Below are 16,303 nucleotides of genomic sequence, written 5' to 3'. Positions count from 1 at the left end.
CGCTTGTTTAGCACACACAAGGTGATGGGTCTGACCCCAGCATGCATGCATGCATGCATGCATAAAATTAGATAAATAGGGGCTGGGGTTGTGGCTCAGTGGTAGAGTGCTTACCTTGAACACATAGGGCACTGGGTTCAATCCTCAGCTCCACATATAAATAAATAAAGGTATTGTGTCCATCTACAACTAAAAAAAAATTATGAAAAAAATAGATAAATAAATACCTGTCTTACAATATGCCAGACAGTCTTTTAGGTGGTGGGGATATAATAATGAACAAGACAAAGAGGATTCCTGCTTTCAAAAGCATAAATTCTGCAAATACAGAAATAAACAAGAAAGAAGAAAAATATGTTTCATGTAGACTGGAGACCTATTTTAGATTGGGAGGTCAAGAAAGGCATTTTTGAAAAGAACACATTAAAAACCAGAACTGAATGACACAAAGGACACACCTATGCAAACGTACAGGCAGAGAGACCACTTCATTCCCCAGCTGAAAAATGCTTCTTTCAATGGTTTTCCAAAGACTTCAGGATCTAAGTCCAAATTTCGGAACAGGGCAGAGAAAAGTTTTACAGCATGAGGCCAGCTGCCTTCCTCTAGTTTTTTACATTACATGACATCAACTCATTACATACTCAAAAGCACCACGGAGACAGCAAGTAGACTGGCTGTGTCCCCCTTACCTTTATTCATCTTTGTACTCTGTCTCTGCGTTAGGATTCAGCTCCATAAATGTTTGTTAAATGGCATATTGGGCAAAAAGTTTAGATGCATTATAAATGTACTGATCTAGATCAGTGCTGTCCAAGGGAAGACGCATTCCACGTGTGTAAAGTTTCCTCATAGCTACATTAGAAAAGTAAAGGAAACGGATGCAACTGTCTTTACATTTTATTTAATGGAACATATCCAAAGTAGTATCCTTTTAACCTGTGATTCATATAAAGATATTGAGCTATTTTACATTCTTTGTTTATCTGAAATCTTCCAAATCCAGTGTGTGTATTTCACCCATCGCATCTCAGCTGGGACTGGCCACATTTCTAGTGCTCTGCAGCCACCTGTGGCTTGCGGCCACCTCCTTGGCGACGGTCCCCTACCAAGGACCTAAAGCAGCCCAGCCATTCACCTCCTACCGCCTTACCTATTTCATCTGCTTTGCAGCCCCTACTAGTTTTACTCGCAAAGCTCTGGTTTGCCTGTCTCTTTTGTGACAAGGACTCACCCTGAATGGTGCCAGGACAGGACAGACATTCAATAAGCGTCCATCCCTTCTTGAATCCGTGCCCAGCAGACATCGGGAACCTGGGCCGTCCTCTCACCCTCCGGGGCTGCCCTCGCCCTTCCTTTCCCAGGCCGGTCCCTGGAATGTGGCTGGAAACCGTGGACGTGACTGGGAGGAGTCTGGCCTCCTCGGGTTTCGCGCGGCGCGCACAGGGACGCGGCCGCCGGCCATGGCGGACCTCACGGTGTGCTCCTTCCTCACCAAGGTGCTGTGCGCCAACGGCGGCCGCATGTTCCTGCAGGACCTGCGCGGCCACGTGGAGCTGTCGGAGGCGAAGCTCCGGGACGTGCTGCAGCGGGCCGGGCCCGAGCGCTTCCTGCTGCAGGAGGTGGAGATGAAGGAGGGCCTCTGGGACGCCGAGGCGGAGGCGGCGGCGGGCGCGGGCGGCGCGGGCAGCGGCGGCGGCGCCTCGGCCTGGAGGGTGGTGGCCGTGTCCTCCGCGCGCCTCTGCGCCCGCTACCAGCGCGGGGAGTGCCAGGCCTGCGACCAGCTGCACTTCTGCCGACGGCACATGCTGGGCAAGTGCCCCCACCGCGACTGCTGGTGAGGGGAAGGCGCCGGGGGCCGGGAGGAGGGCGCGGGGCGAGGGCCTTGGTCTGAGGTCCAGCGGGAAGCCGGAGCCCAGAGTATGGTGGAGGCGGGTCCTCGTCGAGCGCGCGCGGGGTGGGATGGCGACCTCCGGGGAGGCCTCGTCTGCGCTCCCGGCTGGATGCGGGGGGGAAGCGGGAGGTCCCTCGGCCCAGAGTCCTCAGTCGCCCGCGCCCCCCAAATGCTGTCCTGCCAAGGTGCCTTCGCCACGCGCCTGGGTTGAATCGTGCAGGAACTTTTGAGTTGACCCCCCTCAAAGTGGCCTCCAGGGGACATCTGAGGATCCCGTGAGATCCATGGGCCTTTTGCGCCCACTCCCCACTAACTACCGTTTTACAGGAGCGGGTCTGTGCTCTCGGGCTTTAAAATCCTGGTCTGGCCTGACCCACCCCCTCCCCGGAAACAGGGCTGGAGGCTGTGAGTGAGGACCCACCCTCCGCACCCCCCCAGCGGGAGTTTGGAGCTCTTTCGTGGTGCATTCTCGCCGCACCCTCACCCCCAGTTTACGTGGAGGCGCTTTCTTTCTAACGTTAGTAGACAGTGGGAGACGGTCCCTCTCTGGGTGGGGAAGGCCAAGTGCCGTCATGGGCAGAACAGATGTGCAGCCTGTCCAGGGAGGTGACTGGGGGAGGTACACTTGGCTGGAAAGCATCCTTAATGAAGAAGAAAATGACCCTGGGAAGGGAGTAGTTTCAACCCAACTTTCTTATTATCAATCAGTGCCTGGGAAATTGTTGGACCCACTGAAGTTGAAAGTTGTCTCAGGCAAGAATCCCACCCACTGGCCCTTCCTCACCTGGGCTTCTGACCCAGAGCTTTGTGTTTCCCCAGGTCTACCTGTACCCTTTCTCATGATATCCACACACCTGTCAACATCCAAGTCCTGAAAAACCACGGGATTTTTGGCCTCAATGAAGCCCAGCTTCGGATCCTGCTTTTGCAGAATGACCCCTGCCTTTTGCCAGAGGTGAGTGGCCATGGAGTTCATTGCCTTCTCTGGCTTTGTAGCGTAATAGCTCTGAAGTAGTATGATTTAGTTTCGGATTCTTAAAAGGACTCTTTCTAATTCCTATAATGGCAAAATTCGCATGTGTGTTTCTGTTTAGCCATACATAAAGGATTGTTTTCAACAAAATAGTGAGAATCCCAAGAGAAAATATTATGAGACCACCAATTAAAAGTAGAATTTTGTAACCTGGCACCATGATTCTATCATAGACTTTTTCATGTGGCCAGAAAAGGGTGGGAAGAAGGTGGGGGAGTGAGGAGACCACCATTCAGGATGGTGCTGTTTTTTGTTTTCGTTTTTTTTTTTTTTTTTTGTGTGTGTGTGTGTTTGTGTGTGTGTGGTGGGGATTGAACCCAGGGCCTTGTACATGCAAGACAAGCACTCCACCAACGGAGCTATATCCCCAGCCCAGGATGATCCTAGGGTATGACAGGGTCCAAAGGGAAAGAAAGTTGTGAGGTAGAACATGTGAGCTGGAGCTTTTGGTGCAGAAGATGGCAGAGGCCTCCCTCCAGTACATTCGAATCTCTACCCAAGGCAGTCCTGGAGGGGATCTTAGGAAGCAAGGTTTCTTCTTGGCATCCATCTCATTTTAAATGCCTGAAACCTTTGCAGCAGGTTTTCTGTGAGCCAGGTGCATCCCTCTATGTTACAGAAAGTAGATTCACCCAGAAGCTGGCGCAGATTACTGACAGGAAGGGTTGAAAGGTGGCATCAACTGTGAAGCTGGGAACAGACCTTTCTCTATTAGAGGGAAGGAGCAGTACAGCTGCTGTTTGCCCTTTAATTTCACAGTATTTCTTGATTAGCAGAAGTTTAATGCGCTTTTCTTTCTTTCTTTTTTTTTTTTTTTTTTTAAAAAAACAACTGTTTACCTGTCCGAGATTTTATTAGCAGGACCGTAGCGGCCAGTTGCAGAAGAGAAGGGGGGGGAGAGAGAGAGAGGGAAAGAGAGAGAGAGAGAGAGAGAGAGAGAGAGAGAGAGAGAGAGAAAAGAGAGGAGAGGGGGAAGAGAGGGTGAGAGGGAGAGAGAGAGAGGAGAGGAGAGCAGAAGAGGAGAGGGGGAAGAGAGAGAGAAGTTTAATGGTTTTATATTGTTAAGCTCATTGAATCTTTTTCTTTATGGCTATGTTAGCTTTTTTTTGTTGGTGTTACTAAAAGACCTGACAAGAACAAATGTAGAAATTTATTTTGGGGCTCACAGTTCAGAGGTCTCAATCCATAGAAGGCCATCTCCATTCCTTGGGGGCTTGGGGTCAGGCAGAGTATCGTGGCAGAAGACTGTATGGAGGAAAGTGGCTTAGGACTGGCAGATCAGGAAACAGAGAGCTTCACTTTGCCCAACAAGGACAAAATATAGAGCCCATAGGCATGCCACCAAGGACCCACCTCCTCCAGCCACATCCTACCTGCCTACAGTGGGCATCCAGTTAATCCCTAGCAGGGGATTAATAATCTGATTAGGTTTAGACTCTCACAACCCATTCATTTCACCTCTAAACTTTCTTGCATTGTCTCACACATGGGCTTCTGGGGGATACCTCAGATGGAAATCATAGCAGTGGCTCTTCCTAGATGACCTGGGCCCAGCCTCATCTTGTCCTATTAGACTGCTTCAGTGTTCTTTTAGCCCTTATAGTGGGAGGCTGCCCTTGGCCCAAAGTTGGACCTAGAGGTGTGTGTGGCCACTTAGACATCAGGGGCCACAGACAAGCACAGGGGATGAAGTGAGAATGATGCCTCCTGTCTTTTGTATGAAGGTGCCTGGTTGATTCCTTTCACTGCTCTCCTAAGGTACAGCGCAGGATCCAGACACAGCACACAAGAAAAAAGACAGTGGGGGATAGTATGTGAAATATCATGCTAGCTCATTTGAAAATTTAGATGAAATGGACACATTTCTAGAGACATAGGGCAAACCAAAATTGATTCAAGAAGAAATGGAAAGCCAAAAGAGCCTTATATTTTTTTTTAAAAAATAAAAGCACTAAACAAACCCTGAAGTATAAGTTTTCTATAAGAAAACATCAGGCTTACATAGCTTTATCATTGATTTCTATCAATTTTTTTTTGCATCTTAAGCATAATTGAAAAATAAAAATTATGTATTTATGGCATACAGTGAGATATTTTGACATATGCTTACATGTGACATAATTAACATAATCCTGCTAATTAACATATCATCACTTCGTAAAGTCATCTTTTTTAAAATTTTGAGTGATGAGGATTTTTTTTAAAAGCAGATTTTTTGAAATTTTATTTATTTATTTATTTATTTATTTATATGTGGTGCTGAGGATTGAACCCAGGGCCTCACACATGCCAGACAAGTGCTCTACCACTGAGCCACAACTCCAGCCCAGTGATGAGGATTTTTAAGATCTACTGTCTTAATAGTTTATAAGCATAGAATATGTTATTTTGAACTCTAGACACCATGCTGTACCTTAGGGCTCCAGAATGGATTCATCCTAACTGAAACTTCAGTCCCCTTCACCTGCATCTCCCCATTCTCCCCCCAAGTTCCAACACATCTTTAAGGAACAGATTGTTCTAATATTTGGACTAGGTCTGGGTCTATTTTCCTTGATCTTCTGTACATTATTGAACCAGCATCCTCCTATTTAAAATAGTTTATAATATATTTTAATATATGATAATCCAAGTCTCTATACCCATTACTCTTCTTTCTCAGTTTTTTGTTTGTTTAATCAATTCTTTTTTTTTTTTAACAATATCTTTATTTTATTTTTATGTGGTTCTGAGGATCGAACCCAGTGCCTCACGCATGCCAGGCGAGCGTGCTACTACTTGAGCCATATCTCCAGCCCCTGTTTAATCAATTCTTGTTTCCTTTTTCTGATAAAGTTTAGAATCAGTTAAATTCCTAAAACTATTTTCTTTTTTAGAGAGAGAGAGAGACAGAGAGAGAGAGAGAGAGAGAGAGAGAGAGAGAGAGAGAGAGAGAGAGAGAGAATTTTTTAATATTTATTTTTTAGTTTTTGGTGGACACAACATCTTTATTTATTTTTTTTATGTAGTTCTGAGGATCAAACCCAGTGCCCTGCGCATGCCAGGTGAGCGTGCTACCGCTTGAGCCACATCCTCAGCCCCCTAAAACTATTTTCTAGGAACTCTTTGACTCTAAGAGGGTCAAAATTGCATTAAAATTATAAGTTCATTTTAGAAAATTGGCACCACAATTGTAGATTGGGATGCTCTTTTGTTTTAAAGCAGGTTATGTATGTCCTGTAAAATTACCCATGTTTTAGCTTGATTGGTAGTGTTCCTGTTGTACCATTTAACATGCTCCTCTATTTCTTGAATATATGGTAAACTAATAGAACTGGAGGTTTGATGGGATTTGGGTTTGATTTGTTTTTTATAGCAAGAATATTTTTATAGGTGGTGCATTATTAGGGTAACTTAACATTCCAGTTTGCCTGGGAGTGGAGGGGTGTCTTGGAATGTCAGACTTACTTTCATAATGGTATTTCTTGTTGTATCACATAGAGGATCATATAACATCTTGCCATCTTTTTGTGTGTGTGAGGTGAAGTCTGATTGGTCATTTCAGAGCTGATAGCCTGATCCATTGTTATAAAGCTCCCCAAGAGTATGTCCTTGGTTTGCCTGGAGCAGACCAGTTCACGTTAGCTGTCCCCAAGTAATCATTAACAGTGCTCCCCCACTCTCTGCCTGACTCTCATATGGTAGTGCAACCTGTCGAGATGGGTTTCATTGAAGTAGACCTGAAGTGGGGATTCGGGTCTTGTGATTTATTGAGGGAGGGCTCTTTAGGAAAAACCAGTGGGGAGGAAGGGAAGCAGGATATAGAGGGAAAAAGGCTACAAGCACTGGGAAGTCTGGCCCTGACTTGATCGTGGGGCCATGGATAAAAATTGCACTGAAGAATTGTTCTAGCCTGGGGGCAAGGGGCCAGGCTTTTGTACCTCCATGTATGTCCTTCATTGGCTACAGGGTTTGGGGGAGAGCAGGTCAGTTGAGGGTCCAAAGTAAGAGAGGGGGTAAGAGAGCCAGTGCGCACACTGTCTGGGGGAGGCCAGGGCGGGGCTCCACTGGTGTCCCTCAGCCCTTCACCAAAGATCTTAACAGCTGCTGACAATCAGAAGATGCCATTTACGTCAGGGAACTTCGAATCAAAAGCACTATATCACACCCTGGTTAGAATAGCTATTGTTAAAAATAAATAAAAAAATAAAATAAATGCTGATGAGGATGCAGAAAAAGGGGAATACACTGTAGGTGGGAATATAGATTAATGTACCATTAAGGAAAACAGTACAGAGGTTCCTCAACAAGCAAGCAAGGAAGAAACAATATCTAACTACCATATATTGAGGCATTGAAATTAGTATGTTGAAGAGCCATCTGCATGGCATGTTTGCTATGCACTGATTGCAATAGCCAAGATATGGAAACAACCTAGGTGTCCATTGATGGATGAATAGATAAAGACACACACACACACACACACACACACACAGGAATATTATTCAGTCCTAAAAAGAATGAACTGTCATTTGCAGCAACATGGTTAGAACTGGAGGACATTATGTTAAGTAAGTCAGATGCAGAAAGACAAATACTACATGTTCTTATTTACAAGTGGAAACTAAAGGTGATCTCAAAGAAGTGGGGAATAGAGGCTGGGTTTGTGGCTCAGTGGTAGAGCACTTTCCTGGCATGTGTGAGGCACTGGGTTTCATTCTCAGCACCGCTTATAAATAAATGAATAAAATAAAGGTCCATCAACAACTAAAAATATACATATTAAAAAAAAAAAAGAAGTGGAGAATACAATAGTGGTTACCAGAACCTGGGAAGGAACAGTGTGAAGGAGGGAAAGATGGAGAAAGGATGGTTGATGGGACCAGGGGTGCAAGAGTAACCTACTAATGTTCTATGGCACTGTAGGATAACAATGGTTGACAACAATTAATTGAATATTTCAGAATATCTAATTGAATTTGAATGTTTCCAGTACAAAGAAAAAACATATGTTTGAGTGACAGACATGGCAACTACCTTCATCTGATCTTTATACATAGTATAATACACATTGTACACATGTATTGAAATGCCACACTGCACCCCAATACAGGGTACATAGTAATATGTACAATTACTGTGTGTCAATTAAAATATTAATTTAAAAAAGATACCATTTAATCTCCAGTTTTGTAGGAGGAACTGTTGTTTATTGGCTGAAAAAGATACAATAGCGGGTTGTGGTAGCACATACCTGTATCCCAGCACCTCAGCAGGCTAAGGCAGGAGGATCACAAGTTCAAGGCCAGCATGGGCAATTTAGCAAAACCCCATCCTGAAATAAAATAAAAAGGATGGGGGGCTGGAATTGTGGCTCAGTATAGAGTGCTCGCCTAGCAAGTATGAGGCCCTGGGTTCGATCCTCAGCACCACATAAATATAAATAAATAAAATAAAGGTAGTATGTCCAACTACAACTAAAAAAAATAAAGTAAAAAAAAAAATTTAAAAAAGGGCAAGGAATGTAGTTCAGTGATGAAGTGCTCCTGGGTTCTGTTCCCAGTACTGCAAAGTAAATAAAGATATGGTGAGAACTAATATTCAGGTATTGCCTTCTTTCTGTACCAGGTCTGTTTGCTGTACAACAAAGGTGGGGATCCCCTGTATGGTTACTGCAACCTCAAGGATAAATGCACCAAGTTCCACGTGTGCAAAGCCTTTGTCAGGGGAGAGTGCAAGCTGCAGACCTGCAAACGGTCCCATCAGCTCATTCATGCTACAGCCCTGAAGTTGCTCCAGGAGCAAGGACTGAGTATTCCAAGTGTCGTTAATTTTCAGATCATTTCTGCCTACAAGCATATGGAGCTGCACAAGATGCTTGAAAACAAAGGTAGGCCTAGCAGAGGCAGACAAGAACCGTCAATGGTGAGGTGGTTTCAAAATCTTCACAGTAAAGAAACAAGAACAGTGACTTGAAAGTGAGTCTGAGGACCAAACCACTTCATATGTTAATTGAAGCTTTGTTGTTAGAAAGTTTAGGACAGTGGACAAGTGACAATATTGAAGGGTTTCAGAAGACTTTTGAGTTTATAGTATTTGAACAGAGTAGCTCCTGGGCCAGTTGGGGGCAGGAGCAGTCTTAACAACTTGCTGGGAGATGGGGAGGGAGAAAGATGAGGATAACATAGGGATGGCTTTCTTTTATGAATTGGTTTAAAGGGTCTGCTTTTTTTCATTTTTTAGCAATTTTAATCACATTGTAGAAAAACTTGGAGCACAAACTAGAAATAAAAATTGCATGTGATTCCCCTCACTCTAAACGGTAATAATTGTTACACTTCATTGTAGGCCATTCAGTCCTGTTACTGTGTAAATGTTCTTTTAACTATAATGTGTTTTGCTTATTTATTTTATTAAATTTGCTTATAGCTGAAAATCAGTTAGTGGTGGGTTTAGAATTGTTGATGAGAAAAGGTAATTAATTAATTGCCAAAGTCAGAGGTACTAAGCTTTTATATTATTTTTAAATATTTTTTAGTTGTACGTGGATGCAGTGTCTTTATTTACTTTTATGTGGTGCTGAGGATTGTGGGAGTGCCTCACATGTGGGAGGCAAGTGCTTTACCACTGAGCCACACCCCACCCAGCCACCAGTACTAAGCTTTTAATGTGCAGTTTTCTTTCTTTCTTTCTTTTTTTTCCCCCAGTACTAGGGATTGAATATCATGCCAGACAAGTACTCTACCACTGAGAAACTTCCCCAGCTCTTTTGTGAAAACAAAAACAAAAATTAAGTTTTGAGACATCCTGAAGTTTTCTTATGTCGGAATGTTAGTGGCAGACTTTATGAATTTGAAAGTAAGGGGGACTCCGAAATACCAGTGTCACAGGCTGTCTAGGGAACTCTCAGGGAGAGAAGGGACCTTCTACCCTGTTTCTGATGTAGTGCCTATTATTATTGTCATCTGGTCATTTTTACTGGGACTCTTCTCACTATGGAATACTGACTTTCTGCTTGCTGTTGTTATATTTTTAATATAACAATTACCTGTTTTAATTCAGAAGGCACAAACTCTCCAAACCCTGGGAGTGAATTAGGAGTCTTGTCTGAGACCTGGTTACCAATATAAAATGAAACTTAAAGAGTAATACAAAGAATATTTTTGGAAAGCTTATTCCTTTCTTCTTTCTTCTAGATAACTCAGCTACTGAGTGTTCACAGGGCCTTGAAAAACAGAGAACACAGGAGGCCAGGGCTGGAGAAGGCAGGCCTCTGGTCCCCCTCCCTACTCAGTCAGCCAGGAAGCCCTGCCCAGGTAAACCGTGAAGGGCACCAGTGAAGCAAGAAGCTTGTTCATCTTGGAAGACCTGAAAGCAAGTCTTCTGCTGAGCTTCAGTTTGTAACCATTTGTTCTTTTAGTCATTTCTTAATAATGGTCATCAATAGCTACCTCACAGCTTATTGTGAGAGCTAAAGGTGGGAGGATAAAATTTGGCATGGGTGGCTGGGGATGAGGTTGGACATGAAGCAGGCAAAGAGAAGGTAAAATTTGAGCGCAGAGGGGTCAGTCCAGGGCAAATCCTGAAGATGCAGCTTCTGCAGTTCCTGAGCATCTTCCCCAGCCTGGGCAGATGGAGCTCTTCAAGTGGTAAATTTCTGCTGACTTCTGTGGTCTGACCAATGATTTTGTCCATGTAATCAGTTTACATAGATCCATACGCTTTGCACGGTTTTCTGCTTAGGCATTTCATAAGTATCATTCTATTTTGTTCACATTGATCACACATAATCTTTTTTTTGCACAGATACATTAATATATCATAGTTCATCTACCTCCCTTATTCTGGGATATTTCAACTCTTAACAAATTTTGAATTTATCTTTCTATAAAATATACACAGTATTGAATTTGTAAAGCCATGCTTTACTTTTGCTTAGCTTACAGGTGCTAAATGATAATGTGTTTTGGTTTGCATTTCTCTAAATGTATGTGAGTGAATAGTATTAACTGCCTTGTGTGGGTTCTCTTTTGTGTACTGTATATGTGGCCTTTTATTGCTGGGCCCTCTGGGCCGACATGGAGCTCCGTGATTTCATAAAAGAATGTCATCCATACTGTGTCCAAGTTTTGTGCATCCATCCTTGGCCTGCACCACAGACTATGTAACCTTTGGGTTCCTGTCAAAAATTTCTACCTCAGCCTGTCTATTTTTTATCTTTTATTGAGCTTTTGCTAAGCCCAGCTGCTATAGTTTGAAGGATGGGTAGTTCATCCATTACTCTGTAACTCTTCTTTCTGTGGATGCAGATGGACCAAGAAAAATCTACCTGCTTCACCCATTTCATGTGGACTTCCCTCTTCCTCCCCGTTCCCTCTTCTGTCTTCTCCTGTGTATCCTGCTGTCTTTATCAAGTTACGTGTAGATGTCATGTTCTTTGTTTTTATCAAGGGGTACCACAGAGGCAGGTGTATGAATCCTTTGCTGTGTGTATTTTAGTCATATTTCCAAATGTCCTTGTGTAAAGTACTTTCTTAATTTTTTTTTTGCAATAACACAATGTGAGAAAAAGGGACAATATAGTAGCTTTTATAAAACTAAATTTATTTAATTTTGAGAAAACTTATGTTTTCATTTTGAGAAAAACTGAAATGCTCTTCTATTGAGTTGGGGGAATGCAAAAATGTTTTCAAGTGATAAATTTCTGTGTTTTCTCCTAAAAGGGCAATATGATTCATATAACTTATGATAGTTTTTTTTACTGTTGTTGTCAACAACAGTATTTCTGAAAAGCCTGATGTTCTGCATATTTTGTTTTTTCTTTCTTTATTATTTTTTCCTAGTTCTGATTTTTCCTGGTGCTATTTTTTTTTTTTTTTTTTTTTTTTTTTTTGGTGGTGCTGGGAATCTAGCCCAGGGCCTTGTGCTTGCTAAGCAAGCACTTTACCACTGAGCTACACCCCAGCCCTGGTGCTAACTTAAATTTTATTTTACATTTATTTTACATAATGATTAAATGTAAAATCATTATTTTACATTTAATCATTATGACTATCTCCAGTTTATCCTTTTACCATGTTTACTTTTGTCTAAGCCATCTTACACCCTTAATGGAGAGAATGAGGGTCTAAAGGTGTATGCTTTACCCTGAGAGACTTGGTGGACTTTCACATCATTGTGTTCTTTTTATATATCTTATAATTGTGATCTTACAAAAGTAAAGGCCTTCTGTAATCTTTGTTGCAATGTTTTATTCAGTTCTGTCATCTTCCATTTCAATTTTGGTTCTGCTGATAATCATTCTATAAAATTATCTTATGTAATTTACTGGACCAAGTCCGACTGCTTATCCCACTACATACCAATAAAGTCAAGAGACAAGATATGGAGGCAAAGAGTCTGACTATTAAAAAAGCTGGCTAGATGAGAAGACAGGGACTCTGTCCCAAAGCTCATCTTCCTGGGAAGCTGACTTGGGGGTGGCTTATGTAGCCGGATGATGGGTGTTCCCTGATTGGTGGGTCCTGTCTCACCAAGTGGGTGGGCCAAATGAGGCACATCTGATCCTCATTGCCTGGTCATGAGATGTTTTTCAGTTCTGCAAATTTCAAAAGCAAAGATCATTATTTCCTCAGACTATTCTTGTCACTGATGAGTTACATATTACACAAAGGACAGGCTCGAGGTGGGTAGCTGCCGCTAGTCTCTCTTGGTGATTGCCAAACTCCTGGTGAAAACAGGTTTCAATTAGTTACTTATTATAAACCTTCGATAATGGACGAAAACATCCTTAAGCTCAGCTTCATGATCACACCTCTTAATCTTTCTTTTATTTCCGTCTGATGGTCCAGCTCTGAGACTTCGCATGTCAGAGCTGGAGATAGGTTTTCTTGGTTAATTTATTGGGGTTCATGAGGTGAAGCCTCACATCTCACATGAGGCTCCCCACGCTCAACATACTCCAACTTGAATGAATTCATTTTCCTCCAGGGTTGTTTCTCCTTTTATTTCCTTATTTTTGGATGCTTATCCCCATTCAGTCATTGGACTTAAGCCCTGTACTCTTCTTTGTCTTTATTCCCTGTGTCACATTGGTCACCCGGCGCTGGAGATGTTTGGCTCCTCAGGAGCCTCTCAAAGGCTCATCCTTCTCTGCCCCTTTCTTCCCACCCCTACACAATTCCTTGGCTCACACCTTTATCACCCATCTTATGTATCCCACAGGGACATAACTCAGTGTTTTTCAAGTTCTATGTGGTGCGAGTTTTTAGTAGAAGGTGCTAGGTGGGCACCTTCCCCCACTTCAGTTCTGGTAGCTTTATTTTAATTTTTAATATAATAGACCTTTGTGGATTCCATCCATCTCCCCCCTGTCCCTCTCTCTTCTGCACCTAGCTGTCGGGTTAATCTTTTAAAAGCAAATCTAACCCTGTTGCTTTGTTTTCACGTAAGGCAAGTCATAAACTCCCCCCCTACAGGGACCAGGAAGGTGAGTTAAATAGATCGAGTGGACTCTCTGCAGGGAAAGGGGGCACAGAGGAAATCCTGTGGCAAACTCTCCCAACTGCAATGTGCACGTCCCTGATTTCCATCTGGAAATGTGGACCCAGTTTGTCATATAGTCTGCTTTTCTAAAGAAGCCAGAAATCCAAATTTTTTTTTGTGTGTGAGAAATTTTCTGATTTTTAAATATTGGCTTCTAATTGAGTTTTAGAAATATAGACTAAGAGTGTTTCTGCTGACCCCCACTTGGAGTTTTTGAAATGTACTCTTTTGTTGTCTTGTGACTCTGTATTTGTAAAAGATGTTCCCTCTTTTACAAGTGCCGGTCCTTCTTCCCTCTGCCTGCCTCAGAACCTGGCAGTTACAAACTTCAAAATGGTAGCATTTCCTGGTCCCTAGAGAGGAAGCACTTGTAGAATTTTTTTTTTTCTTTTTTGCAGTACTGAGGATTGAACACAGGGGCGCTCTGCCACTGAGCTGCATTCCCAGCCCTTTTTGTTTTTCATTTTGAAGCTGAGTCTCTCTGCCCCAGCCAGCTTTGAACTGGTGATCCTCCTGCCTCAGCCTCTGGCGTAGCTGGGATCACAGGTGTGAGCCTCTGTGCCCGCTTCCTGTAGCGCTACCCTAGTACTTACCACATTATATCACGGTGCTTTGTGTTTTTAGTCCCTGGCTTTGAGGAGAATCGTTCTTGTTAATTCTAACTTCCATCTGGAAGTTAAGACCTGTTTTTTTTTTTTTTTTTTTAATCATACAATGAATTAAATGCTGTATTGGAATCTGTTTGAATCAGTATATATCTTCATTGGTCTTCTTATCCCCACTTACATTCTTTAATATTCAAAAATACAGCTCCCCCAATGGGGGGATAAGTAAAGTAAACATCTCTTTCAGTTCTTCAATTTGAATTTTTTATCACTCTGTAACACTTTTGTTTATGATGCTAATTCTTTCCATCAAGGATTTAGTCTGTCTGTTATTAATGTGTTTCTTGATGTTGTTTTGTTATACTTTGTTCTTATTTTTGTCTAGGTCTTATTATGTTACTTCTTTCTTGAGTATTTTATATCTGTGTTCCTACTCAGCATGGAAATCTTTATCTTTAGAAGGCTGTTAATTTTAAAAATATTTATCTTTTGCTGAATTGTTTTTGTTCCAGTAGTGGTAGAATGCTTTTTTTTTTTTCTAAAAATAAAACTATAGCTGCAAAATGATTTTTTATGTATTTTTATTATTTTGTGTTAAGTACAAACAAAATGTGATTAAAAAGTTTCTTTGGTATTTCTTCATTAAATATAAAGTTGATTGTTGGTTTTAAATGAATGTTCTTTATTAGAATAAGAGGAATAACATCTTTTCTTCTTTGTTTGAAGCTAAAAGCTTGATAAGATGAATTGGTATCTTTTAATATAATCCTATTTTTATCACTTAAATCCCTAAAATGATTGACTATATAAAAAGTTTTCATAATTTTAAAACACCCTTAAATTCCTGAAATAAACTCTACCTGATTATGGTACATGTTCTTTTAATGTACTTCCCCCTTTGGTATACATTTATACATTCATAAATAAAATTCATTTATATTTTATACGTGTATGTAGTAATTTTCTTTTTCTTTATTTATATGGTTAAAGTGTAAATTTTATTCTAATTACTGTTTAGCGTTTTTGTAAGTTGATTTGAAATATTTTTTAAAATTATTCTTATATTTTTAAAATTACTCTGTCATTAGTAGAGAATATTCTTCCAAAGAGTTTTTTTTTTAAATACAATAATATTTCATTGTGGAAGTTTTAAGAGAATTTAGGAATATATTAAGAAGGAACTAATAAGCCAGGCATGGCAGCACACTTCTGTCATCGCAGCAACTTGGGAGGCTGAGGCAAGAGGATCACAAGTTTGAGGCCAACCTGGGTAACTTAGTGAGATTCAGTCTAAAAAAAGGTGTGTGGGGGGGTGGTGGCTGGAGATGCAAGGAATGGTAGAGTGGCTCTGGGTTCTGTATACCCCAAACTTTCTTTTTTAAAAAGAAGGAACTAATAATCACCCATAATACCAATGTATAAAGGCACTTAATTTATTAGGTTTTTTTTTTTTTCTTTTTAGTCTTTTTCACGTATACAGTCTTAGTAACAATGACAGAACTAAACAGAGCATCCAAAATAAGGTAACAGATGCTGGGCATGGTGGTGTAGGCCTGTAATCCCAGAGGCTCAGGAGGCTAAAGCAGGAGGACCACGAGTTCAAAGTCAGCCTCAGCAACTTAGCGAGACTTTGTCTCTAAATAATAAAAAGGGGTGAAGATGGGCTGGGGATGTGGCTCAAGCGATAGCGTGCTTGCCTGGCATGCATGCGACCCGGGTTCGATCCTCAGCACCACATACCAACAAAGATGTTGTGTCCGCCGAGAACTAAAAAATAAATATTAAAAATTCTCTGTCTCTCTCTCTCTCTCTCTCTCTCTCTCTCTCCCCTCTCTCACTCTCTTTAAAACAAAACAAAACAAAACAAAAAAAAGGGGGTGAAGACATAGCTCAGTGGTTGAGTACCCCTGGGTTCAATCCCCAGTACCAAAATAATAATAAGGTAACAAATAGGACTAAACATAACTATGGTTCGAGTTTGTCCCTCAAGAATTTGTGTGTTGAAAACTTGGTCCCAAGGTGGTGGTATGTGACCTTTAGGAGGAAGGACCTAGAAGGAGGTCCTTAGATCAGCTGGGGACATGCCTTTGGATGTGGGACTCCAGTTGCTCTTTGGCTTTTTTTCTGGCCAACATAATCTCTTCCTTTTGAATGTGCTCCTGCTGCCATGCTGCCATCAGCGATGAGGTCTGCCAGATCCAAGCTGATACTGCACCATGCCCTTGAACCTCCAGAACTGTGAGCTCA

At 41.9% G+C, this 16,303-nt stretch overlaps 1 protein-coding gene across 2 annotated transcripts; it reads left to right on the top strand.

Moving 5' to 3' along the window:
* The first annotated feature begins 1,181 nt into the window (after positions 1-1,181).
* Positions 1,182-15,000, top strand: Zc3hav1l (ZC3HAV1 like). 2 transcript variants are annotated; one of them, XM_040291366.2, is made up of 4 exons: positions 1,182-1,837; positions 2,714-2,849; positions 8,535-8,884; positions 10,103-10,240. In XM_040291366.2, the coding sequence occupies exons 1-3, from the start codon at positions 1,464-1,466 to the stop codon at positions 8,880-8,882; spliced, it is 858 nt and encodes a 285-aa protein (XP_040147300.1). In that variant the 5' UTR covers positions 1,182-1,463; the 3' UTR covers positions 8,883-8,884; positions 10,103-10,240. The 2 variants fall into 2 exon arrangements, with proteins under 2 accessions (XP_040147300.1, XP_005332470.1); XM_005332413.5 differs by having other exon boundaries at positions 1,190-1,837; positions 8,535-8,796; positions 10,103-15,000.
* The last annotated feature ends 1,303 nt before the right edge of the window (positions 15,001-16,303 follow it).

This window comes from Ictidomys tridecemlineatus, chromosome 2, assembly GCF_052094955.1.
Source record: "Ictidomys tridecemlineatus isolate mIctTri1 chromosome 2, mIctTri1.hap1, whole genome shotgun sequence".
NCBI lineage: Eukaryota > Metazoa > Chordata > Mammalia > Rodentia > Sciuridae > Ictidomys > Ictidomys tridecemlineatus.
Note: the sequence above shows the minus strand (reverse complement) of the source record. Positions and strands in the feature narration are given on the sequence as shown.

Coding starts and splice junctions, on each gene's coding strand:
- Zc3hav1l (XM_005332413.5), top strand. CDS start 1,464: ATGGCGGACCTCACGGTGTGCTCCTTCCTCACCAAGGTGCTGTGCGCC. Junction 2,850..8,534: donor ACCCCTGCCTTTTGCCAGAG/GTGAGTGGCCAT, acceptor TTTCTGTACCAG/GTCTGTTTGCTGTACAACAA. Junction 8,797..10,102: donor CAAGATGCTTGAAAACAAAG/GTAGGCCTAGCA, acceptor TCTTTCTTCTAG/ATAACTCAGCTACTGAGTGT.